This window comes from Nipponia nippon, unplaced genomic scaffold (assembly GCF_047370975.1).
Source record: "Nipponia nippon isolate SJK-2023a ecotype South Korea unplaced genomic scaffold, ASM4737097v1 scaffold_11, whole genome shotgun sequence".
In the NCBI taxonomy this organism is placed as follows: domain Eukaryota; kingdom Metazoa; phylum Chordata; class Aves; order Pelecaniformes; family Threskiornithidae; genus Nipponia; species Nipponia nippon.
The window spans coordinates 16,194,033-16,221,766 of record NW_028262302.1 but is presented as its reverse complement, the minus strand read 5'-3'; the positions used below and the strand labels follow the sequence as shown (position 1 = coordinate 16,221,766).

At 35.2% G+C, this 27,734-nt stretch overlaps 1 protein-coding gene across 1 annotated transcript; it reads right to left on the bottom strand.

The window, feature by feature from the left end:
• Positions 1-185: 185 nt before the first annotated feature.
• On the bottom strand, positions 186-27,457 carry AK7 (adenylate kinase 7). The gene is made up of 18 exons (XM_087747649.1): positions 27,354-27,457; positions 26,603-26,785; positions 25,395-25,503; positions 24,258-24,352; positions 23,329-23,439; positions 19,385-19,468; positions 18,703-18,791; positions 18,088-18,178; positions 15,343-15,420; positions 14,448-14,597; positions 12,964-13,092; positions 12,518-12,659; positions 11,155-11,283; positions 10,080-10,148; positions 7,929-8,126; positions 4,541-4,761; positions 2,257-2,415; positions 186-1,087 (listed from the first exon to the last, which is right to left on the bottom strand). Exons 1-18 carry the CDS (start codon positions 27,435-27,437, stop codon positions 1,049-1,051), a joined length of 2,160 nt encoding a protein of 719 aa, XP_087603775.1. The 5' UTR covers positions 27,438-27,457; the 3' UTR covers positions 186-1,048.
• Positions 27,458-27,734: the final 277 nt, after the last annotated feature.

Genomic DNA, 27,734 nt, shown 5'->3' with positions numbered 1-27,734 from the left:
TGATGTTCCTGGCTATTATCACTGACTTGGGTGTGTGACTGTATGAAAACAGATTAAATAAGACTTTTTCTCTGTAAAAATATTAATATATTTGAATAAGATCATTGGGCATTAATACATCTAAAATTCTAATACTGAAAGTAATAGATAAAATAAGTGTAAAATGTTTCTATAATCACCATTCTTTCAGTTCTTCCTCTTCCCCCCCCCCCCCCCCTTCTCCCAAACAGTCCTTGCTTTGGGTTTTGACGAAATCCTGTATTTGTTTTACACCAAATATGCTATCAGTTTCAGCTCAGTTAGCATAGATATTGACAGTTTCTGTGAGAAATAAAAAGGAATTCCCAATAAAAAAGGGAGTGACAGCCACATGCTGGAAAGTCTAGAGGCTTCAAGAATCTATAAAAAACATGTATCAAATATTGAATGATGAAGAAAATTAAATGAGAACTACACCCATTTGTTTGATACCAAATGAAACCCCAGGTTTTATGACATACCTATGCTGGGAAACTGTTTACCCAGTCAGTCTTCAGGGCAGCACAAGACGACTATGTTGTGTGGCTTTTTGCCTCGTGGTAGCTGGGAGGGGAAATAATGGAACTAAGTTGAAGCAGCAAGTTCTCTTTTCAGTGAAAATGCCTTTTTTTTTTTTTTTTAAGAACAGTTTTTCTCAGGCTAGCTGCCTACATCTACTATGGGTCAGGACAAGAATATATTGCCTAAATAGAACGTGTAACTGAAAAAACGCAGGAAGAAAATTTTGGAGAGAGAACAGATTCTTACAGTTCATAGTTTCAAACAGACATATGAAATACAGATGCGTAAATGTATTAATCCATATGTGCAGTAAATGCTACTTTTGCAGACGGAATGTTAAAACCCCAATACAACATAGTAATAACGTATAAGAAATAAAAATGGAGATTACATAACAAGCCTAAACAAAAATAATCTCAGAAACTAAGTATTTTTATTTAAAACACATGAGGAATGTTCTCCCTTTCTGCTTCACAGTTTCAACAGCTGTTAGGATTTAATGTCTATCTCATTCGATATCAGGACTGTTCTTGAAGAGATACTCTGCCTGTAAACAGAAGAGTTTCAGAGTTACACTTGTTTTCAAGTCTCCAATTTTAAAATTTACACAAAATAACAAAAATATAGTAGACGACATTGCTTTAAACAAAATCACATAAAGTATTAAATGGCTCTAAAATGTAATTTCTGGCAGATATGTCAGAGAAACCTCTTCCCCACAGATACCATCTAAAGTACCATCCACCTCATTCTCCCTCTTGGTAGCAGTCACCCCATCTGCATCAGGAAATAGGAAGTGAGCTATTTATGACAGTATTTGTCACTCCATGGAAAATCCTAGGGAGTATCCTAGGGCCTGATTTCTGGATCCAGAAGAGTAGATAATACAGATCTTTAAAAGTTATGCAGTTAGTACAGGTAGTTGTCACTCATCAGTAAGCAAAAAGGTTAAAACAAGTAAACATTCCTTAGTGCCTAAAGTGGCACGCAACACTGATGCTTTAATTTTAAGCTTTTGCTTTGTTAATAAAATGTTTCTCTTCACTAAAACAGTGATAGCTTGTTAACAGCTCTCTTAGGATGTGCAGGAAGAGCAGCAGTACAGCAGTAACTTTACAGCATCTGAATTCTTGCCTGAACGCAATGCCGGCCTTGCTTTCAGCCGAAAGTTGAACTAGGTAACTTCTTGAGGTCCTCTGCAACTGGAATTATTCTATGAATGTCTGATAGGATTTACTCATTAATTTATCTGCATACTGTGAAGGAAATTACTGAAGAGCTTTCATTCATCATTACGGTAACGTGTTCTGTTCTGCCTAGAGGGGTATGAGCAGGATGGAGGGTGATGTTCCCCTTTCTGCAGGCCTCGGTCACAGCAGAATTGGCAGGGTACCTAAGATGTGCAGGGTGCACACAGCAAAGAAAAACAGATTCTGGCAGCGATTCTTGTCCTCTTACTGTTCAGCAAAGCTGGATTACACCCTTACTTGATACACAGCATCAACTGACCCCATAAAGAATAGTTGCGGGGTTTTTAGTTTTCACAATAATTACGCCTCACCAGAATTGCAGATACTATCCGTTAATTAATTGTTATCATGACAGTGGGGAAAAAGAATGTAAGTCCTTATGTTAACAGAGAGCCTTTGGGTCTACGTGAATATTTTCATTCAGCTTTTTCAAACATATTTAAGAAAAGAAATGTAATCACCTTACCAGAAAATCAACTGGATCATCTGGCCTGATCCTACAGCATTCATTTATCCCTTGCATAAGTGTTGGCATGACATTCTTCATTAAATAGTTTCGTAGTGGAATGGACTGGGCCTCCAATAACTCTTGTTCTTGTCTTTTCACTTCCTCTAGATGTTTATTCTACAAATAATGAAAAAAATCATGAAGAATAAGGCTTGTAACATCTACTAAATAGCACTTGACTAAATAATAATGGAGGTCTAGAGGAAAAAAAGGAGTGTTAGAAGCTGTGGACAGAACTTTAAAGCTCGCAACTTGGCAGGAAAACCTATGAACTGCTTACTAAATTTAGAGCACATGGCACACTGAGGACAAAGAATTGCACATGATGAAAACTGAAATATCCTGCTTAGTAAAATTATTTTATCTTTCTCTCTTTAACACCTAAAAGGAGGTTTATTCTGAAGTCTTCCAGTGGTCCTGTTTCCATAAGATATTTGGCAAAATGGTTGGAATACACTGTCTTTTCAAAAATTAGTACTGTTGCAAATGCAGATGGTTTTTTGAGGTTTTTTTGAACTGGAGGGGAAGGAGAATATTTTTACTCAGAAGAGAGCCCTGACTCTCTAAGTAACTGTCACTTGTGTTGGTTTTGTTTATTTGTTTTGGGTTTGGTTTCTTTGCTTTATTTTGTTTTAATTTCCTTTATGTCAGTTTTCGAGGGGGATGAGAGTTAAATAAACCACAGTGAATTACATGTGTTTACACCAGCTATATCTATTCTTGAATTCAGGTTAAATCAAATACAATGATTACCCTCAAAAAGTAGGAGGGGTGGGGAAATAAAACTGCTGTGAGTTTTTCTTTCTTTCCATTTAATAGCACTTAATAGCATGCATACTTGCAGTAGTTTTAGCAAGAAGATTACTCAAAAACATTTTTATTGTCCTCTCTTCTCTCATTTTATTCATCAGTAGCCTGAGTCATATATAGATACAGCAAGCAGATGATACTCTGAAGACTGCTTTTCTATACTCAAGGCATAACACAAAAGCAATGTTCAGATAAAACCAATATACCAATATCTGGAAAAGATATTTACCTTATTCACTCAATCCAAGAGTGCTACTGAATAAATCCTGTAAGTGGTCTTTGGTCACTATTCAGACAGAGCAGCTAATCTACAGTCTCAAGGGCAAATGAATAGTTGCTTAGATTTCCTGAGCATTTGCCTATTTAAAAGGATAAACTTAAGCACACATTTTATTTAAATACTTACTTTATCTTTGAACAATGCACTTCTCTTGAAAGTTAGATGGCTTTGGATTGAATATAGCTAAAAATGTGTTAACTACCGTTACTAATCTTTTAGACAAGTTTACAGAGAGTACGAAATGCTGTTTAATGTTGAATGAAGCTGTAAATAAGCATAGAGATAACAAAGAAAACTTATTTACAAGCCAACATCAGAGCAATGTAAATGCTTCTTTAAAAGTGAGTCACTTCAGAGTATTATTTCCCCATAGATGTGATGGGCATTCAAATGTAAGAAAAGGATTTCTCTGTGGAACGATCGGTTTGTTTTTAAATAGCTCTAAAAGGAGACAATAAAAGAACAGCCTTCTGGTGAAACAACCTGACTTTGGGTGTGAACAAGAACATCCTTATAGTATGCATTTTAGGTTATTTACCTGAAATGTCCTTAGGTGTGGCAAAGTAAACACCCAGTACTAATTAAAGTATTAGCAAACAAAAAGCATCCTTCAGACTGCATCAGGTAGTCCTCACTGAACTGAGGACTCAGCTCTCAAAGGTGTTTCTCTTGCAGGCTCAGAAACTTTTTTGCAATGCAGACTGGAATATTGATCAGTGTCGAGTTAAAAATCTTGTTTGAAAGGCAAGATAATTAAGACTTGGTCAGCTGCTTAGAAGTAAAGTGAGCAAAATGCAAAAATCCTAGAGGACTGGTTATGGAAAAACACCATGGATTATAGTAGGTATTTATAAATGGTAAAATAAAAGAGCTACGGCACAGCAACAACAAGAATATCATAAAAGTATTTTAAAGACATGCTGATACCAACATGCAAAAAAAAAAATGCTATGTCTGTAATCAAAGAGACTATATTCTTTAGGTTGGGCCTCAAAGTGCACTGTGAAGATAGTCTAACCCAGATCTAAAGTATGATATAAGGAACTAGAGAATTTATGCCACACTTTCCAAGTGTATTTACATAACGGATTGCTGGAAGCAATGTAAAACACATAAATAATAATGTTTTCCCAAAAATATGTATTAACCTACCCACTCTTCCCAATTTGCCATCCTTTCAGCCCTTTCCTCAGCTTCTTTACGCTCTTGTTCAGCTTTTTCTTGAGCTTCTTTGACAAGGCGTTCCTCAGCTGCTTTGCGTTCCAAATTCTCCTTTTCTTCATCTGTCAAACCATAATTTCGAGGTTCCCCAATTTTTTTGATGATGTCTTTTACAACAAATCTGTTCTCAGGATCTTCAAATTTGGCTACATCTTTAAAACAATACAAGAGAGAACTTCAAGGCTTTTGTCAATTATCAATGGACATCAGTAAATAACTGCAAGCCCTAAAATTATATGGTATTCACACTGTTTGAATTTTCAAGTATAAGATGTTGGTTTCAGTTGCTTATAAATGTCAATTTTTTGCTACACAGAATGAAGTTTTCTACATCTGATTTTCTTTACTAGTTTCAGTTAAAATAGCTTGCCTTTTTAAGATGATGTAGAAATCATTAAGAAGAGAGAGAAATGTATTAAAACAATTTTTACAACTCTTCTGTTTATCAGTTCCAGCTTGCCAAAGTTTTGGAACTGGAAAATGAGGTCTTTCAAATATATCTACAAAACAAATCTTTAGCTTCATGTAGGAGCATAGTGACTGAGCAAGACCTCTTTCATTCCTTCTCCCTTTTAATTGCTGGAGGCTACTTGCGCATTAAACTTGCAAAAAAAGAAGGAAAAGAAAAACCACAGAAAAATGGGGACTGTCTCCACGGCTTTCTGGGCTCTGTATGCACTGTGTGGGGAGGCATCTGGCAGAAAGGGCATAGAAATGTACATGGGAAAGAGGGAAAGTGGGCATTTCGGGTATCTAGAGAATACAGAGATAAAGAGCTTGTTCAGTGGTAAGGGGCTGGAGATGTAAAGGCACAGAAATGGGTAAGGAGAGCAAGCAGAGGAAGGGGAAAAAACAGAACAGCTAGAATACAGCATTTAGATGAGAATCCAGTAGTCCGTACTCCACAGTCCTCAGCTTTATGAGGTTATTTTGAAAGCCATTGGCAAAGCATGCTTCCCATTTCTTTCTAATCACTAATTCAGACAGAAGATAGCTGTCCAATACTAACACCATTATTCCAAGAGTTTAAGTGTTTGTGATTTGGACCTGAAGTCTAAACGCTGCTAATAAATTGAGGAGAAAGCTAACATAACTCTACATGATAAAATTTCTTTTCCAGCTGCTTCTTTCAAAAAAATCAGGAATTACATTCCTGAAGTATTCCAAATTAGAAGAATAATACATTTTCTATGTCAAGTAGTCCATTGTTTCAGCAATTTTAGCTGCACCTGGATATCCAAATTACAAGTGCAAACCACTCTTCTAGTCATTTAAAGTATTGCTAAGAACTCTCTCAGCATTGAATCTGAGGTCTCAAAGACTGCATTTTTTTCTTAGACGGCCAAACAAGATTACAATGCAAGCATTACAACAGTCATAATTAACTGTATTTATCCTCAAAAATAAATGCCTTTTAAATAAAAAATGAGGTTAGCACTGATGCTAATTGAGAGGAAAGATCACCAGAAGAGGAATTCATAAATTAAGATCTTCAAAGGAAATCGCTGTTATAACTTTAACGTGCCTTTTTGTAGATGATCTAACATGCCTGTGTCACCATCCCCAATTTGCAGATGAGAAAAACAAGACAGAAGATAACTGACTTGCAGACTTCATGCAGTGAGTCACTGTAGCAAAGTAGGTTTTGCAGAAGCCTACTCCTTTGTACTAATCATATTTCAGACTCAGAATAAATAATAGTCGTAAAAGCAATTCATAAAGCCACATGTTATTATTTTCTAAAATTAAGGTGGAAGAAATTTTGATTTAATTTAAGTCAATATTTAACAAATCAAGCACAATTTTTTTAACCATTTCCACACTAAATTCCTTCAGAATATGACTGAGAAAGCAGTTGGCGCCCTGCTTAAATCTGATGCTACTTAATTCCATGGATCTGATAAATGAACTGGAACTTCAGCTAGAATGGAGGGGTATTTGCAGAGCTGAAGGTTCCTCACTGAAGTTATCTTTGTAATCTGTCCTTGCCGTTTTACAACAGAAAGCTATATGCTTGCATACTTAGCTGAGTAACAATCAGCGATGTGAATATAGGTAAAGAGGCAGCTCCTGAGATAAACAGGACCTAAAGACGATGCTCCTTTGAAGATGAGAATCAACACTATAAACTGAATATGAAAATCATCTGGAAGTCACTGAATGTCAAAGTTGTGATACCTCAATAATTAAAATTAGTAGGCCAGTGAGTTTCCTTATTTGGAATGGACTGGCATGTACGAGTAGTCTTTGGGGATAATTCTTAGCAGAAAGCACTGCAATATTCTACCATGGAGTACACACTTTACAGTCCCCACTAAAATAAAACATGGCCTTGGAGAGTGCTACTACTTGCATATCCAGAAATGTATAAGATAAGAGTATGACCAATTGATGACATCAGACCTTAGTATTTACCCTTTCTTACATTTACTTTCTGTAGCAGAATTACCTCAATTCTAAAATTATTATACTAACACTATTTTTTCCCCACTGCTACACTTCCTAACAACACATGGAGATTATCTTGCGAATAATACCATACATGACAGACATTAAATAAAAAACCTTAAGAAATCAATTATGATTGAGGCTGTTCAACAATTAACTTCTCATAACTCATCTCAAATGGACATTCCAAATATCAGCAGTTTGAATTTACTTGCAGGGTTTTCCCCTTATTCTTTCTTCCCCTCTCCCCCAAAAACACCCCAAAACATTTTTCTTAAGAATGCTGTCACCCTGATCTCACTGTTTTTGAATAATCAGATTATAGTAATCTTCTCAAGATTTCCCAGTGACCACAATTTTCTAGATAGTGTGTAGGAAAGCCAAATTTTCTCACATAGAGGTATAGTGCAAAACAGATTCAGTTCTACCCTTCCACCTTGAATTTCTAATAATTTTCTTTCATGCTTCATCATTTACAGATTACCCATATATTGTCATGGCATCTGAGGATAAGTCTAAAGAAAAAATATAAGCAACTATAATATTTAAAGTCCATGAAAATATACTATTACACCAATCTAGAAAGATGCCAGTGCAGAGGTCTGTAACCTAATTTAGCCTACAAAAATGAACAATTAAACCCCCTATTTTTTAAAACAGGTTATCTGTAGGAGAACAATTCAGAATCCTTATGAGTATACAGATATTTTTGCCAGTATATAATTAAGTGCTTCTTGTATCTGTATTCTGCAATGTTAATTAAAATATTATTTATATATGTACACTTACTATATGATCTTTGCAAGTGTTATATTTGTAACAACAAAAAATTTTTATTCAGATTTTATCTACTAATTTTATTATTTCATACCAATAAACTGAGGATGTATTTCAAGTTCATCAAAATAGTTGAGAACAGTCTTATCGTCTGTGTTTAACTCTCTGAAGAGATTCAGGGATTGCAGGAACCGGTCCTGGGTGTAATGAGTTCCAGCAACAATTCTCTCTGGCAGATTTATTATTCTGTTTATAAGGAATTCATCAGATGCGGTCAAAGAAATAACAAATTCTGTGAAGAAAAACACATTATCGGCACCCATATATTATTGTTTTTCCTCTTTCTTACCTATATTGTGTTAAGAATAAAATTTAAACCACAATTGAACATAAATAGATGTGAATTGTATATCTCTCTATAGAGAATTTAATTATCAAATTCTTATATTCAACTTCTCCAGTTAGAGCAATCCAACAATATCGAGAGACATGTCTGTAAAGAAGCTACATATTCCAATTTTACCAAATTCTTTCTTAGCACTATCAACAAGACTATTCTTGCAATAAGCAGCACAAAAATCTTAAGAACAGCAATGCAGTGTAGTCCAAATTTTCTGAGAAAGCTATCATACAACCAACACATGTCATAAGTACAGCAGGAAAAAAAATTCTTATGAATTCTTATGAATGGTGCAGCCAAAGCAGCAAGTAACACTAGAAAATTTAACAACTCTCTTGTTTGTCAAGTCATCAAAAGTCATCATCACCCTGTGTTACGATTTTTAATCTCACAAATAAAGGTGTATCTGCTGAATTAAAGTAAATTAAAAAAAAATTGAATAGTACATTAAAGATACTATGCCATCACATGACATAAAATTTAGTGTCAATGTTATTTTAGTACTACTGGTAGACAAAACCACCAGAAATCCTTCAAGGATCCATAAAAAAAAAAAAAAATCTCCTTTTGTCACTTCAGAAGTTTTGTATTTGTAGTTTCATTAGGCTGAATCTTGCAGTATTTTATTAACTCAACAAGCAATTCTTATTTATTAAATATGACTTCATGTAATTTATCACAATATATTCTGATATTTCTATTAATATCATTACTCAATACTACTGAAACCTGTTAATTTAACAAAGCCAGGAGGTAATTTTTCTGACATCAGAGAGAAATTTGCAGAATCAAGCACAGACACAGCCCCGCTCCCAGCTCCTGCCCCCCCCCCAACCCCTCAAAAAAACCTCAAAACCAAACCCAAGAAAACCTCGCCAAAGCAACAAAAATGTCTTCTGGACCATTCTGTTTTCCAAAACAAGTTTTCTCCAAGATTGAAAAGGTATCTTCTTAAAACAGATCCCATGCCTGCGGTCTTTGTTATAGGAGAGAAAGTGGTACTTACCAAGCCCCTCATAATAATTCATTCACATTTCCTCTTTTGAAATGGAGGCTAAAAGTGGTTTTGTTTATTGATAACAGAAATTATTTACTTCAGAAATCAGCAATTCATAAGTGGTTACAAACTTGGTAGAAGTCTACTTTTTAAACCAAGCCTTTGTCCCCTTCATGTAAGTGCAAGGACTAATGAATTTTTCAGAAAATTTAGAATTTTCTTCACTTCCACTGAAGCCAATAAATTACAATTTACTGAAACACTAAGCATTTAAGATATTCAACCTTTATACTATCCAACCAGACATATTTTGTACTGCAAAATATGCCAAATGTATTGTTTGAATGTAATCAAAACTTCCAAAGAAATCAAGAGCAGCAAAACCACCAGGATGAAGCCATTCCTGCAAAGATGAAAACCAGTCTATTTTAATTCCCAACTTAACTGATGCATTAAAATGAATTTGGTAACATCTTTCAAGATATCACACTAAAGATAAACTTACGGTTTTTTAATATGCCAAGTTCAGGAGCTCATGTTTACTCCGTTAATAGCTGCTGTAGTGACAACAAAGGCAGCCACTACTATTGTTATCAGCCAACAGTTGATGGCATTTTCACAAAAAGAAAAAAATAAAGAAGAATAAAACACCCACAAACTGAACCAAAACCTTCCTTTTGATTAATTGTTCACTTTCAAATAAGATGGCAGCAGCATTACACGAACTAGATATTTATTTTATGTTAAACTAAATATGAACAGATGGAGTGATATTTTAGACTTCTCGTTGGTGGCAGCAGTACTTGAAAACTCCTCTGTTTCTTTATAAAGAAATCTATCAAACTTACCAGGTGTGATTAATTTATCACATTTAGGTATTTTGCCTTTAATTTCTTCTTCTTCATCTTCACTTTCCACTAAAATAAAAGTAAGAAATGATTGACATTTTCATTTGAAGCAACAATATCATCATATTTGCTAAAAATGTGCCCAGTACAAACATAGGTTTGTCTGTATTCAAATTTTACTAATTGTTGCAAATTAATCTACCCTGGACACCAGTTTAGAGAATTCAGTATGTAATTCATGCTGCCAGCCACCACAGAATTCTACCTTGGGACACTAATAGTTTGCTTATGCAGTGGAAGCATGCACATGCATACACAAATTTAAAATGTGTCCATACTGCTGTCCTGACCGTGGCCTCTCCTCCTGCCAAGTACGTTATTCTGCCAAAAACAGAGATAGGGCTCAGAACAGTGAGTAGAAATGTTTTACAGTCGTATGGTTAAAATGGTTTCTGCACTAAGTGTCTGCTCTTCTGAATAGTCCGTAGTACTGCCTGAAGAGCAGTGGCTGAGCATGATAATTTACAGCCCAGCATATTAAGCTGAACAAGACTGGTTTTTGTTTTCCTTCAAACCTCATGATGTAACTTACATATGGAGATGATTCTTGGTCCTAATGCACAGACAGTGCTTGCTCACAATTTGAAATGTATGTCACAGAGCTCCTCTGAAGTCATATCTATTGTGGCTGATCTAATACACCCACTCTAATCTGGCTCACAAAACACGTACTGGCGCACTGCTCGTTAAGCAGCCCTTAAATACTATGAAGAAATTCTGCCTTAGAGCTTGCTTGAATGGAATAGACCAACACAGAACAAGAAAGCATTCTCCATATTTGTGCGTTTAATTAGTACTTTGCCAGCAAAGACAGTCTGAAAACTTTCTTGTGCTTAAATTAAATAAGGTGCATTACAGTCCTTCTTACATGTTAAGCATCATGTGAAAACAACTGTGGTTTTTGTCCTGCACTGCAGTCATTACACTGCTGATGCACTTCAACTACTATGGCACCGAGAACAATAACGATAATGACAATATTAGCAGCAATAAAAACAAAAGCAGCAGTACTTACAATTAAAAAGATCTTTTGCCTGGTCATAGGTCTCTGGGAACCCATCTAAAACATATCCCTGATTCCTACAAGGCATAGATCTGAGCTTATCCTTCACAAATTTAACAACATACTGATCATCTGGACAACCTAAGACACAAAGGTTAATAGGTACCTACTTTATGGAAAAGAGATATCTGAAATTATTTTACTAGCATTTTAATTAATTTATCAGAGAAACTTCTACTTAGAACCTAAAAAATTTATGTATTTTGAGTTACTATTTGTATATTACGTGTTGTCAGAGATCTATGAAATAAAAACATGTAGCTCTAAAATAAAATTACATTTGTGTTTACAAGGATATAAATATTAGAACTTCAAGGATACTAAACATGAAGTTAGATTTTTTTAGAATAATGCCGTCAGATTTTAATAGAAGCAGCAAAAAAATAGTTACGAAAAAAGTGAGAAAAACATTTTCTGTTTACAATTAACAGTAAGACTTAAAGATAGTCTTGCAAAACAAATGTGAGATAGGTTTTACAAGTTTCATTTTCAAATTAATAGGCTGAGATATGAAGTGGTTTATTAACTTGGCCTACATTGTTGAGCAAATATGCGGGAGTAAAAAGCTTGGTTTGACCTGATTTTTTGTCCTTCTTCAACCATTGACTCTCGTTTCCTACTTTATTTTGCTTCGGCTTTTAAAAGTCTTAAGTATTTATAAACCACTGTAATCGTAGAAGTATGTTACTATTTTAAAAGGCATTATTATTTTAAACAACAAAGCAAGACATGCAGAAGAGATGCTGCCATAGATCTAATTACTGAAGCTTTTGGGTGTGTTACAAGTTCATTGCTTTGCAGATACAGAAGATCCAAAGCAGGTAAACCTTTAGTGATAGAATGCATTTTTAAGGGGGATCACTTTATACTGCATGAAAAATGTTTTGCACTAAGTCAAAAATTACATGACTTTATTCATATATAGATGGTAATTAGTACTTTCAGTAATGGCAGTTTTCATGGACCTTTTTCAATCTGCAGACTTGAAAATTCTTTACAGGCTTCAGTAAATGCTAGAGGGTAAAAAGAATTATATAAAATGTATAAAGAAGTAGAAAGATGGAACTTCTACAATTAAAAAAGCACCACAGTATTTAAAAATATGTATCACTTTTGATATACAAGGTCTATAATGCATAATGTAAAACATTGTGTTTGATTTTTAAATAAGGTACATATAAAAGGACAGGAGGGCACGATTCTTGCTTTTAATAGGACATAGAAGTTCTAAGCCACCAATTTACTTCTTGATTTTCCATTTGCATAGGGTTGCACTACCTACTGAAATCCCATCTTAGTACTTCGTATTTCCTACCTGCATTCTGCTCCACGTTTTCTTTTATTCTAGCTAATAACTCGTGTGCTGCTTCTACATTTTTACCCTCCTCCTCTTCATCGTCTTCTCCCTGTTCTCCCATACTGTCAGAATCCAGTTCTTTAGGAGCCACAATTTTCTCCTGAAGACAGTATCAGAAATATGAATAGGCTTAGAAATTCCATAGCCAAATTTCTTTTATACACAGATGTAATCAAAGGAAAATAAAAAATTAAACAATTAATTTCATGTATGCTCCTGGACAGTGAGATGCTGAGCAACTTTCAGTCTGTAAAAGAGTTCAGTGCATCCCCCAGAGGTGATCAGTATGTCAAAAGAGATTTCCATTCTAAAATAATGGAATTATAACTAATTTTTAAATGATGCCAAACATTTTAGAATCACAGAAATTAAAATAGCAGCAATATTAGAAAACAGCAACACACCAGATTTGCTATTGTTTCAGAAATCACTTCATTTATCTTAATGTGATGTAGCTTGTAGTGTTTGCAGAGCTCTTCGGCAATGGTAGATTTGCCAACTCCAGGAGGACCATGAATGTAAACTTTGAGAGGCTGGAAAAAAAAGATAAAGATATAATATCATTCAAACTGTATGGATGTTTTTATGTAAAAGGAACAATCTTTTTACTATAACTAATAGGAAATAACAATTATTATAATTAAAACTGAAAATATATTTTAGTTTTATTCATTTTTTTATTTATTTCTCGCTGAATATCTCCTGTATCATCCACAGGCTTTGAGTAACACAGTTACTTAATTTAAATGTACAGCTTTACCATTGGAGAAAAAGCATGCTTCTAATGGTTATTTTGACCTCAAAAATTTCAGATCCATCACAATCTTAAGGTATTATCAATTTCTTATTTCAGCCTACCTAGCCCGTGGATGAGTAAGTGTAATTAAGATTGCAGTATACACTTACTAAATATATTATGCAACAAACTCAAAATCATACATCATTAACTGCCTATCTTAATTCAGTAAATCTGACAGTGCAAACTCTGCAGATTTAATAGAGTAGTGACAGGGACAGAGGTCTCGCTAGATTTCCCTCTCTTTGATGCTAGCTAGCCTTCCCTCTCCTTGCCACTTGGTATGTCCGCATTTTGTACTGAATTTTTTGAATTACATGGATACATATTCAGACGCAGTAGTTTAACCCAAACGCAGATCTCGTAATCCTTTCAGCAGTATGCAGAGACTTTCAACGAACAACCTCGAACAACAGTAGTTGTATTTTGTTTTACAGCTCCTGAACTCTTGTTCAAAGTTTGAACAAGATTTAGACATGCTGAACAGCTTTAGCATACCAATCAACACTTGAATGTATGCAAGCATTTTTCTGCACCTTTCAATAACCTTCCCTATGCATTTGAATACAGAAGGTCTAAATATTAAGCTAGCATAGGAAACAGGAAAGTTGCTCGGTACATTACACAATACAGCAGGGTAAAATGAAAGCTACATTGCAATTGAATATCCTGGCTCACTAAATATAATGAAGGACACAAAATACTCACCTAACTACTGACTATTATAAAAAAGCTTAAATAAAAGGTACACTTATTGTGTTCTTGAAGCAAAATATACCAGGAATGCCATTTATTGCATACAGAAACTAGTTTCAGAACGGCAGCTTCTCCATCAGGAAGCTTATTCACATCTACAGGGTTTCAGTTTTAGGCATAAAAGAAATAAAACTTATTTGATTATTGTTTTAATTAATAGTCCCTCTTTTTAACTTCTTCAATTTAATTTTCAGTTTTTATGTTCACTTATTTTGCTTCTATATCAGTCTTCCATGTATTTTTGCTTAAAGAAATTAAAGCTTTTGTTTATATAACCATTTCTATTGTGAAAAAAGAAAAAGGCGCACTTTAAAATAGCGTACACCAAACCATTACCAGTAATCCTCGACTTTGCTTGTATTCCTTGACGATTTGTTCAATGTTCTCCACCAGTCCTGCCTGAGCAACCCACTTAATGTTGAAAGTCTCTTTCAGAAACATAGATTCCATTCGCAGGTTCACAAGCAACATATCCAAATGCATTTGCTGAGGGAGCAAAGCTACATTTATTTACAGCTATGCATGTTAAAAGAACATCGTTAGCTTAAACTAGAGACAAGAATGGAGGGGTGAGAATAGAAAGAATTAAAGCATAGGGAAAGAAGGTTTGCACACAAAGCAAAACAGACATTTTAAGCTTTTTAAAAACATAAAGATTTTCAATGTATATTTGTATTTGAGTATTCTCGTGAACTATTAGAACATGAAACATTAAAATTATTCTGTACAGTACAAAGGTTTCATATAATTGCAGGGAATAACCTATTTCATAAATTTATGAAGTACCATCTTAAAACTACAAGGCTTGTAACTTGTTTATTTTTCCTATGAACACTTTATTCCAGATAAATAGATCAATACAACATAATTTATGTATGCTGTGTTCATCAGCCTTAGTAGCACCTCATTATTAACTTTTTTTTGTTATTTTTATCATTTTGTGTAGGTTTTGTAACAGTACTCCAGTATGCTCAGTGCAGCAGTGACATCAGTGCTCCACCACTTTTCTAAATCAGGCTGTAACTCCTAAAAATAGTCTGTTCTATGGTGGTTAAATTTTAGTTAGTTTATTTTCTAAATTTAAACTCACTGTATATATATTTTAGGCATGTTTTAGGGTTAAATTTTTTTGGTGAAATAAAAAAATATATATATATATATATATTTCATGATATTATACTTTTAAGTTTACATCCTTTCCTTAAGTAATAAAGGGAAAAAAAATACTAACTGTTAAGTCTTTGCTCAGGAATGCATTTTCTTTTGGTATCTTCTCAATTTTTCCTGGTCCAACATTTTTACTGATACACTATCAAGAAAAAAAAAATACACTTATCAAATCAGATTCTTAGAAAAAATTGTACAGGATCTCTGTGGATAAACTATGTGCTGTAAATTTTATGTTACACTACACCTGAAAAATCAGTATTCTAATTTGACATAGACAGATTAAAGAACAGTGTATTAACTTTAATGTTAAACACCTTTGTTTTGCTATATATCACTTCCTCTTTAGTACTTGCAATAAAACAAACAAACAAAAAACCCAAAACCACAAAAAGTGTTCCAAAGCTCTTAAATCTATGTACATCTTCCTACTGCGTAAGAACTATTTGGAAACATATTTTATTTCCCAGCACCTTCACTTCAGGTTCTTGAAGTATTTAATTCTGTTGACAATCAGGAAGGATTTTCTGATCAATGCCACCAATAACTCTCTATATTACCATCTTCATTTCATAATTAGACAGAAGTTACTCCTACAGAAGTTACTCCTACAGTTCTTTAAAATAGATTCAAAACCCCACTAGATTTCATAAAATCATAAAAATTGATATAGAGCATCAGATCAAATCTACATATATTCCAGCATTCTGTCTCCAACAATGTCAATTAGTGGACACCTAAATGAAATTGAGAATGGGAAAAGCATATATGATACTCCTTCCAGATACTCCTCTAATCTTCAACTAAACTAGAGATAGCTGCTGTATATTTAAAGTAACTCTCAAGGTATTTCTCTCCCATGTACCTTTCCAGTCTTCCCCTGTGCTGGTACAGCTCCCTGCCAAGATAGCTCTCCGCAGAACGCTCTGCAACACTCTCTCCACTGGAAACTTCCTGTCTCTACAACTGTCCACTTACTCCTGCCCTCTATTTCCTGTTTCCAAACAATCACATACCCATGAAAGGACCCAGCCACTTTTCTTAGGGTGCCTAGCTGCTTCTCAACAGCTTTTTGTGAAGTACTTCTTTGAAAATCTTTGGGAAATTCAAGTAGACTACATCAGCTTATTCACTCTTATCCACATTTGCTGGTCATATTAAAGAACTTCAGGAGGTTTCCAAAGTATTCGAAAGTACTTTTTTGGAAAGTATTTCATGGGAAAGTATTTTACAAAAGTCACATTGACTCTTCCCAAATAGATCATATCTCTCTGGGTGTCCTTTAATGCATTTAATTTATTATAATGTCTAATAATGTACCTGGTTATTAGCCAATGGTATTAAACATAATAATCTCCCAAACATTTCAGGAACCTTTCTTTTTACATTGGCATCACATTTGTCATCCTCCAGCCCTCAAGTGCCAGGATCGTACCAAACAGCAGGTTGTATATGTGAATTAGCAATTCAGAATTATTTCATCCTTGAGCTATTTCAGACCTCTTCATTGAATACCATAAGACTCTGGTGGTTTCTTAGTGTTCATTTCGTCGGTTCATTCTGTAATCTTTTCTACAGTTACGTTAGTTTTACACAGATCCTCTAACAAGTTATCCACAAAGAGATCCTGAAGCATTAAGATACTTCCAAATTCTTATCCCTGCCCACTAATGCAAAGCATCTCTGCTATGGCCTTGTTTTCTCTAAGTGCTCCTTTTACACCATAACCATCAAATTGCCTTATAGATGTTCTGGCAGGCTTTTTAAGTGTTTGAAAAAAGGATATTCATTTTGAGTCTTTCCTGATAGTTGATCTTCAAGTGGTTTTTTCACTTATCCTGCCAGATTTCATGATCTTTTCTATTCTATTTTCTTCATCTGGACATAGCCATAATTTTTTGAAGTCTGACATCTTGTTTACTTCAACCTACAGTTTAACCATGCTAATTTTCATTTCCTCTTTCCCAAACTTTTCCTAATAAGTAGCATGCAATGGCCTTATATGGCTAATAATGTAAGTTTCAATAGCCTCTACCCTTCTCTAAGGACTTAATATTTTTAACGTCTTCTGTGTTCATTTTTATATAATGCTCTTTCCTATGGTTTACCATAGCTGCAAAAGTTATTTTGACCTTTGTTTCTTCCATAGGAGTGTTGACTAATTGCATTATGGTCACTTACACAGAACGGCTCTTCAACTGTTAACTTTTCATTGAGACCCTGTATACTTACCTGAACCAAAACAAAGGTTGCATCTTCTTGTGAGCTCCCTAACACACTGTTCCATGAAACACTCTTTGACACAACCAAAAATATTGGGCTGTTATGTTTGGTCCTTACGTAACATTTGGTCAATCTACATGAGCAAGTCTCCTATTATATTGTATTAGTTGACTCTCGCTATCAGCGTATAGCTCAACAGTGCCATCAAGACTATTTCTACACTTAATTTCAAAATGCTTGGAAAAACAAGATATCTTCCTACAAAATGAAGCAAAAAGCATCTTAAAGACTCTGAGTGTCTCATTACAGTACTGTGAATCCCACAACAATTCACCAGAACTTTCTTAGGTAAAATTTCTACTTAAGTTAATGCTAATGCTGCAAAAGTTAGTTCTGCAAAATCAGGTCCAAGTAATGTATTTTGTTCAAAGGACATAAGTCTTGGAGGATTTCAAAATAATTTTCTGTGTCATTTACTACACAAGGTAATTCAGGAAGACATAGGAACTTCTACCTCAGTAAAATGTATAGCTTTTAAAACCTTAAAGATATCTGAAAAAAAAAAAGAAAGAATAAAATCTCTTACCTTTATTAATTCTTGAAGAGTGTGCATAGATACATCTACTGCAAGTATATAGTGAAACCTTGGCCTGTGGTCTATTATATTTTGCAACACTCTGAAACAGCAAGTACAGTCAGGGCCGGTAGTTAGAGAAGCGTACTGGGCTTTCATTGTTAAATGCATTTCAGAAACAATACCAAGAGTTTATAAAATCTTGCAGAACTTTTCAGAGCATGACATTTTCATATATATTTTCCTTAATAGAGAAGCACAGTTAGATATTTTATTTGGAAAGAAGCTCAAAGGATAAAAAGCAACATCTGAGGAAGATATTAACTTAGCTTGCTAAGTCCATAATCCATTTCCAGTTCTGTGCCAGTTAACTGCTATCATACTCTAGATTGAGCATTGCTAGTAATTTTTCAAAAGCATAGAACCAGTGAAGAGTCAGATAAGGTTTCCAGAAGGCATATCTGGTACTAAAGAAATGGAAGTCTCTCTTTGACTCAGTAAGAAGGGCCAAAGAGTATTCTTAAACCCACGCACTCCAATTTAAAAGCCTCAGTACTCTCTAGTAGATTTGGATTTGTTATCTAGCTAGGTATCAGTTATTGTCCAGGGGAATTTTTTTTTACTTACGCTGATAAATCAAGAACATGAATAGTTGGAATAAAATTGCTCCCGTTTCCAAAAACGGGTATTGCAGGAGTCTCACTAAGCCAACCTATCTGAAAATAAAAATGGAGAATGAAGTGAGGAGAAAAAAAGTTACTTTTAACTAGAGCTAAAGGAGCATTTGTTTACTGGGCAAATCTATATACTCAGGATTTAAAGTTCAATTTCTTGAATGATTAATGGAACTGCAGTAAAGGCAACAATTCTTGAGAAATACTGACTGGCAGCCTACAAAACCTGAGAAACTTCCTTTTTTTTAAAGAATATTCTTTGATCTTGACAAATGTTATTTTGTATCCCAAATAAAAAAAAATGCTTGGGAAAAAATAATATAATGTTGAGAAGAACCTGATTCCATTGATAGGACACACATGTTCTCACTGTAAAGTACATATGGAGATACTGTTCAAAAACTATGGAAAAAACTAAAATCATATAGAGCCAAAAAAGTGTAAAACACTTCCACTGTAGTTAAAACATTTCAAAGGGATCAAATAATCAGCTTGTTCACAAAAGCATTAAGCTTACTAAGCATTAAGCATTAAGCAAAAGCATTAAGCTTACAAAGCTACTAAAAAAGCATTCAGTTCCAGTGTGGTTTGCCCCTAGAAATTAAATGAGCCTTTAAAAATAGTTGGACGTCTACCTTAAAAAAGTAGTGCAAGACTCCTTCCCCAGCTCCATATTGATGTCCTGAGGCAACAACATAAGTTGAAAATTTATGTTTGTTCTGTGAAGTAAAATCAACAAGAAAGTTTTAATAAAAATATGGTACTGCAAATGGGATACTGGCTTACCCTGAAACTTGAGTACTTGTGTACTAGATGTACAAAGTGTGTAAGTTATATCACTTAAAATTTGTACCTAGATAAATTGTTGCATATCTTGTAGTTTCGTAAGTCATATTGCTAATATTTCCTTCAAAAAAAGCATTGCTCAATCAGAATTGACGTGTCTACATTTGAACTGAAATTCTAAAAAGTTTTTAGGTGTTAAAAAATTGGAAGTAAGTTATGTAAATCAATGAAGTGAACAGGATAACTCATGTTTCAACTTTCTATTTCCAAGAAAAATAACTCTGAAAATCATTGAAGCTATTTTTTAAGTGCATTTTATTTGCATTTGACTGCCTAAAGAAATGGGTGATGCTGGATCAATGATTATACAATTGGTTTACTTTCATTTTGATATACAATTAAAAAAAAAAATAAATCCATGAACTATCTAAACATTTTCCTAACCACACATCACGATCAATCCACATACTTTTTGCTGACCATTACTGCATAAGGTCCTAAATTTGCCTGTTCTGGCTGCCTGTTTATATAAAAAGTTACTGCCTGGATCAGTGTTGAGGATCGTTACACAGAGACAAAAAAAGATTTTTAAATCATCTTAAGGAGAAAAACTTTCAAGGAGATCTTTCAAATTAGGACCAATCACTTAGAAATTTTTAAAGTGAACCAAAATTGTGAAATAATTCTCATGTTGTAAAGATCCTAGACATTATATATCTACATAATGGTTGGACGTGATGAACTTAAAGGTCTTTTCCAACCTAAATGATTCTATGATTCTATAACACTGTGTAAAAGAACCTGAATTTATCAGAAGAGCGAATAAATGCCCAGATTTGGGATCTACTTTTTTTGTGAAAAAATGCATCTTTTGTTATCATGTTTGTAATATTACAGAAATGTAAAACTAAGAACACTTTTAGCCAATCTTTGATTATATAAGCAAAGCATCGTATAAAGGGATGACAAGTTATAACATCAGTGTATTGTATCTGTGTATGTGTTTTTATCTATCTACTTACAAAATAAAACTTTGTAATAAAAACTATCTCAACTCATTTGAATGCAACAGCTTGTTAGTAATCACAAGAAACATTAAAATTAGAAGACATTACAGATGGCATAAGAGCTCCCACACTTAGTCTGCCTGGGTAGTACCACAACAGAAACTGTTTGTATCCTAACAGCAGCAGGTCCCAGGATTGCTCTGGACAGACTGGAAACATGCCCCAGGAGAAGACATGCTATAATTTCCATCTCCCAGCAAGAAAAACCTGCCTCTTGTGGAAGCACAGGAGGTGCTATTTCTCATCTCCCTTAGAAAGAATGTAACACACAGGATTTTCTTCCATTTACTTTGCAGTAGCTTCTGCAGTAGCCACTTGGGGAGACATACCACAGTTTGACACTGAGTGCTATAGTTCACTGAAATACAAACCTCTAAAAGTCCTCTCAAGTCCTCTAAAAATATCTGTTTAATGTCACAAGTCACACATATGAGAAGGTACTCCTTGAGAGGACTTGGATATACTTAATTTAAAAAATAAGACAATTATTAGGCAAGCTCCAATTACACGCAGCATGTTTAGTCACGGGTAAAGCCTTCAAGTTCCTGTGTAATATTCATTAAAGCCACTAGATGTCACATTCTAGCTAGTATAACCAGTTCTGGTTGTTTTACGTTTGTCTGTTTGTTTTACTCTAATGCTTGAAGTGGGGAACAGGTCTAAATTAATGGATTCAGGAGCTGTGATGCCACTGAGAACAGAGCTAGGAGATGAACTCCTCCTCTTTCTGTGGTAGGCAGATGTTTCTCCAAGGATTCTGAATTTGGCAGGACCCCAGAGTTAGGAACTTCTCTCTGAGAAAAGCTGCACAGCTGGAATGCCCTGCCGCAAAGGTAAAGGTAAAAAATTGCTAGTGGTAAAAAGCAAAGACTTCTAGCTCACAACTTTTGCTGAATTTTAGGCAAAATATAGGTGGGAGATACACTAACTCAGAGGGGTGAAATCTTGCTTTAAGCAACAACAGCCATTAAATTGCACTCTGAACAAACATGAAGGTTAAGAAACCCTTCTATTCTTAGGTGCAAGATCTTCTCTCCATGACTGACACGGCTGCTGAATCCTCGTATCTCCTGATGAGCTCTTTGCAGGGGAGTCGTAACATTGTCATTTCTTTTACAGATTGTACATTCCCCAGATGCCACTGAATTTAGAAATGAGTAAGAACTGTAATCCAGAAGTCTCCAGCCATCACAGGAAGCTAATGTTGATCTGCTGGGAAGAACAGGTGCTTTGGAGCCTTCCTGTTCCAAAGTGCTGACAGAAACTAAACAGGGGCACAATGACACCCACTGAAGCTGCCCCTGGAGTTCTGGAGGAACAAGGACTCCTTTTGAAACGCTTACAGGAGGCATATACTGGAAATATTTAAATTGCTTTATCATGTATTGCTACATATTGTTCCACTGTCTTCTCAACAGACATTCAGCCTGGCAAACATATAGAAGCTAATTATGTTAATACCTTTGTTACATAGTGACTCAGTGCTTTGAACTAGTCAGAAAAGTTGAGTCAATAGTTCATCTGGGTGTTACTGGTGGCAGAAGTTATTGCAAGGTTTGGTGGACAGTTTACAATCTTCATGTTTCTAACATCACAAGTATGAAAGTTATTCCATAGTCTTATAGAATAACTCTATGTTAGCACAGTAAAAGTAAGAACAATTTACCACTGATTTTTCAAGCTGTAAACCAAATTTTACTGGCATTCTGTACTATTAAACCCATATTAGGATAGAATATAATTTGTAGTGCTATTTTCTGAGCAGAGCATAAGATGACAAGTGTATACTCAAATCAGAGTAAAGATTTTTCCCCCCTCTATAATTAGCCTGATAAATTTCTGCAATAGACACTTAATTATATTTATTATGGGAGATGGCTAACGCACAAAGAGAATGACCAAACGACACCTTCATCATAGAGTGTATTTCATTGTCTCCCAGTTCTCTTTCCTAACCTCCACAGTACTCCACCAGTAATGACAACAACGTCAATTTTCCTGAGCTGCGAAGCACAATCGGAGCCACTGTTGGTATTTATTTAATAATAGCTCTTAGATACAGAGTGAGGGATGGTCTGTTCTCTAGTAAGATTAGTAATCTAATCAGATTGAAACAAAGCAAGCTGAAGGAAGGGATTTTAAAACACATAAAAAGGGATAACATAGATTAAAGTTATTCTGGGTCAGCTCTATGGCCATGACTTTAAAGTGAATTATAGGGTGGAATAAAAGTCAACAAGCCTTCTGCTCCAAGAGCACAAACTATCCAGGAACATGCCAGGTGTGGCCAGAACATCTTCTAAGTATTTAAATGAGACATAATATTAACATAGCTTGCTAATATCTAAAGATGCTGCTTTTCTTTAAAACTACACTAATATCCCTTTCCCCTACATTCTTTCATCCTCAAGTCTTTCCCCACACAGGCCTCTGCTTTAATTTTCTCTGATACAACCAATGAAACAATGTATTTTTTAAATGAGAAAAGCATGATTTACTCACTACCCAACGGAAACAGACAGAATTCGGGATTTGTATCATGCCGACACTTAGGTTTCAAAAGACACTGTAGTCTTCTCTATGCTTGATATTTTACTAATAATTGATGTTATCCACAGTTATCAAGAGAATAACATACTCTTACTGTTGGTAATTTCCATTATTAAGATAATGCTCTAAGTAAGAAGACCAAACAACTTATTTTTATAAAACAGTTCTTTACATACAGTTTTCCCAAGTTTGAGAATGAGCTTTTCAGCATTTATGTGATCCATAAAGTTAGGATGAGGTTTTCTTCTGCGATAATCTTCATCAGTAAAAGGAATCTCAGGATCTTCCTAAGAAGGAAAAAATGTGACTGTTACACATGTCTTAAAACAGAACAATTTTTAAAGGCCTAGGTGGTTAAAATAAGTTCTTAAGAATTATTTAAAATTTTAAAAATTTAAAAAAAAAATTAAAAACATTTTAAAAACATGTTTTAACTTTGTTTTAACTTTGTATTCTTAAAACTTCTGATTCTTATACTTGAGGTTCAACATTTTGAAAATGTCACTAGTTCAATTTCAATTTGCACAGCAAAAGATTTTTAACTACTTTTTATATTTAAAAAACATTATTTTTTATTGTATATAGCATCACACAAGCTTGAAAAACTCTGACAAGTGCTACAGGTAACATTAACGTGCACAATTTATGTAAGACTAAATTTGAGAATTGCAATATCGTACTACAAAGTGTCCCACATGGTTCCTGCCAATACTTAACATATGCAGATATAAAGATGTATCTATTTATCTGTCTATACACTGATTTAAATATGTATTTCATTAAATAGGTGGTAAACATGGGATTTTTTATGACTGAAGGACAGTGCATATTGTGGTTAGCATAGGTCATCCAAACAGTCCCTAATGTCTGCCTGTATCATTATAGCCCAGTGCCTAAACTTCTCTGTCCAGTGGAATAAACTTAACAATTTTGGCAGTAAGTAGTGGGTCAGGGTGAAAGGGTCATGCAAAAAAACACACTTGCTGACACTAACAACTTCTGTTGAAGTACATACTGAAATACTTTGTTTAATTGCATTTAATAAATATTTTCAATTAAACGGAAATATTCAGTTAAAAAAAAAAATTGTTTTCACATTACTTACAGGGTCAGGGGGTTTGCTTTTTGCCCAGCTCATTATTGTTGAAATGAGGATGAATAACTTTGGTGTTGCAAAATGCTCTATTTCCATATGTAGGGCTGTTAAATGAAACCAAAGGATTTAATTTATTGTAAACTGTATTACATTAAAGCAAAAATACAGTTTGAGTAAAGGTCCTGTATAGACATTTATACCATAACATTCTATGTGACATGTATTTTTAAGCAAATACTCTTTATTTGGGTTGGTTTAAATAAAGATAATAAATCAGGAAAGAAAACAAATAGACAAATAATGGTAATAAAGAATCAAATTATTGGGAATCAACATAATGTTCATAGACCTACATATTATGGGGGAAAAAAAGAAACAATCCATACTAGGAAATGATTCATCTTTATTGACTGCTGAGATACTGAAAGAAAATAAAAGTGTGGGTTTTTTCATGATTGAAACAGAAAATCTACAGAATCCAAGTAAAGCTTCCTTATTTTAATTTAGACTAAAATAATTAAATGTGGGTTATGCTTTGTTCAGTCCTCTAAAACTTATGATGTTATCCAAGTATTTATACTACATACAGGAAAGCATAATTAAGTTTGACTATCACATAAAGAACAATATTGCACTGTCACCATAAAAAGATTCCAGATGCCCATTAGAATTTGGATATAATGATCAGGAGAAAGTTTCAGAAAGAGTGTTAGCAGTATTTTTTTATTGCACTTTTAAGTCAAAATACATTTAAAATAATTATATAAAATATTGAAATATTACTTGAATATCACAGAAGCAAATTTTCTACTCACCTCCCAATGCAAATAGATAAGACAGTTGATAGTTATTTAGGGAAATAACCGCCTACACAGATATGTCATTTAAACTGTTGGACCGTTCCATGACAGCTTCTCTAGCTTATGAATGCTAGAGTGCATTCCATGGTCCCTTGCAAATTAATTGAACAATTCATGCAGCATTTCACCATCAAGGAACCCAGTTTTATATTACAGTAAACTATAAATTCCAGATAATTTCATTATACATTTATGGTAAATCCCAGATAATTTCATTATACATTTATGGTAAATTTTGACGGCTGTATAGCAACTAATTTTCTGTTCAGTTGATAGTTATACTAACCAGAAGCAGCCCATGTTGCTTCCTCAATTTGATTTGCATCCTCAGTAATATTATATAAAACAATCTCACACTCAAGCAAGTGACTCAGGAGCTCTTTTCGAGAAGAGACCTGGGGAAAAAAATAGTTAGAATCTGTCATTAAAAAAAAAAAATACGCAAAATTCCTTTTCTTTGCAAGCTTAACTTACTGATAGAATGTAGTTTTCTAACACTAGGATGTTAGAATAATTCATAAGACTGATATGAAACTTCATCTGTCAGATACAAGTAAGGTGACAAAATGTAAATTAAATTTCTAAATTTAATGCTGAAACTTCTAATTTACAGTACACAATATATTTCAAAAAGATGCACAATTTTAGTGGTATTTTAGAATTCATATTTTCATTGCAATTGTGAGTATCAACAAAATATCTATGACTTTTATAGGTATTATAAACAAGAATCAGCTGGCAGAATGGAAAAGACATTAAAAAAATGTCTATTTCCTTGCAAAATAACATCCTGTCATTTTTGTTAAATGTAGATTGTCTGCATCACTTGAGCAAGTCCAATAAACACTTTAGGCAAGAGCAGTGATTAAATACTGCCAGCCATAATTTTCTGATTGAAGAGCTCAGCTGTATAGAGATTTAAATCAAAGTTTTCAAATGTTTGAAGATATTCTGGATAATCAATTTGAGACAGAGACAATTTTAGTTTCAGAAAACTAAATCAAGCAATAAGCAATCACGTTCTTAAAAGCAACCCTTCTTTAATTAACTTAAACTCTGGACATATCTTTATACAAAAATGTAGGTATTCAGAACAACTAGCTGCTAGTGAAACTGTGATTTTAGTGAACAGTTAAGAAGGGGGACACTAAGTTTGATTCCAGCACCACTACCTTTAAAACGGTGATAGAAGACAAGAGAGATACTTGAGGTGTGGATTTTGAGGGAAAAAGAAAGGAGACCTGTGGATCATCAGGATAGATGATGTCCTGTCCATAAATATTTTTTTTAAAATCTATTTTGAATCTGAGTTACTTCCTTTTACTATTTGCTGTATCAGACCTAGCAGGGAGGAGACAACAGTGTGCAGGAAGCAGAAGGAATAAAATATACATATACAGCTTCCAGCAGCAACAAATGACCATTTTATCATTTTATTAATTACTTGCAATATTTCTAATGTTGTCTAATAGCAACCTGAAACAAGACACTTACTGCATATGTTTCCTCTGCAAAACACGGTTTAGTACTCTCTGGTTTAGAAAGGGTACCCACTACTTGGTAGACTCCTTCCTTTGGCCTACCAGAAACTTCAGCAGCTGAATTATTTTCATCTTCCTCCTCCTCTTCTTCACCTATGCTTTCAAGCGATGCCCCAACAACACATCTGGATAAATACTGCAATATACAAGACACACATTTGTATGCAAATATATATTGAATCCTACACAGCTTCTCATGGATTTGGGAAGACACCAAGGCTCTGTTGACTAGCTCTGATCCTGCCACAGGTAACGTAGCTCAGAACACAGCTTTCCATTGAACAGGAAAAGGTTATGGACTCCTCAACCTCAGCTGCAATGTTTTGCCTTGACTTGTGTCCTATGCCTCAAGAGTCCCCAGGTGCCTCTTCTCCACCACCTGGCTCCTCTCAGGCAGGTTACCTCAGAGAGATGTTATCTCTCTCCACAGTGATCAGCTGTTGCCTGAGGTCTCCTGACCGGCTTTATCTACACCTCCTGCTCCTAACTCTCATTTTTTTCTCCTTTAACCACTTCTTGCCCCCAGTCCCTCTCCTCAGCAGCTATTTCAGGTGACCCCAGCTAGCCGGCTGGCTTGCCGCCCGGCCGAACTCCCTGGGGGCCAGTCACGGCTCCCTGCGACGGGCTGGGCTGGGGCAGGCGGGAGGGCGGCAGCGGTGCCTCAGGCAGCGACCGCTGCGGAAGAAGCCGCGCCCCGCGGTCACCTCGCCGATGCTGCGGCCGCAGTAGGAGTCGAGGTGGTTGAGGAAGACCCGCGGGCTCCGCGTCGGCCCCGCCGCCGCCGCCATCGCCACCGCCTGCGCCGGGGACGCGGCCCGTTGCTACGCGACGACGCGGGCAGCGGCGGCTGCGCAGTTGGGCGCGGCGGGGAGGGGCGGGGAGGGGCGGGGTTGGGCGGTGCGGCGCGGCGCGGCCTTCCCCCGGCGGGCGGGGAGGTCTGCCCGCCGGGCCCGGGGCTCGCCGGCAGCTCGGCTGGTCAGGGCCGCCGTCCACGTAAACAGGCATTTAGCGTGTACGTACCCTCTTTTTTTTTTTTTTAAATACCTAATTCAACCTACCCCAGGACAAACAGGGACAGCGGCAGT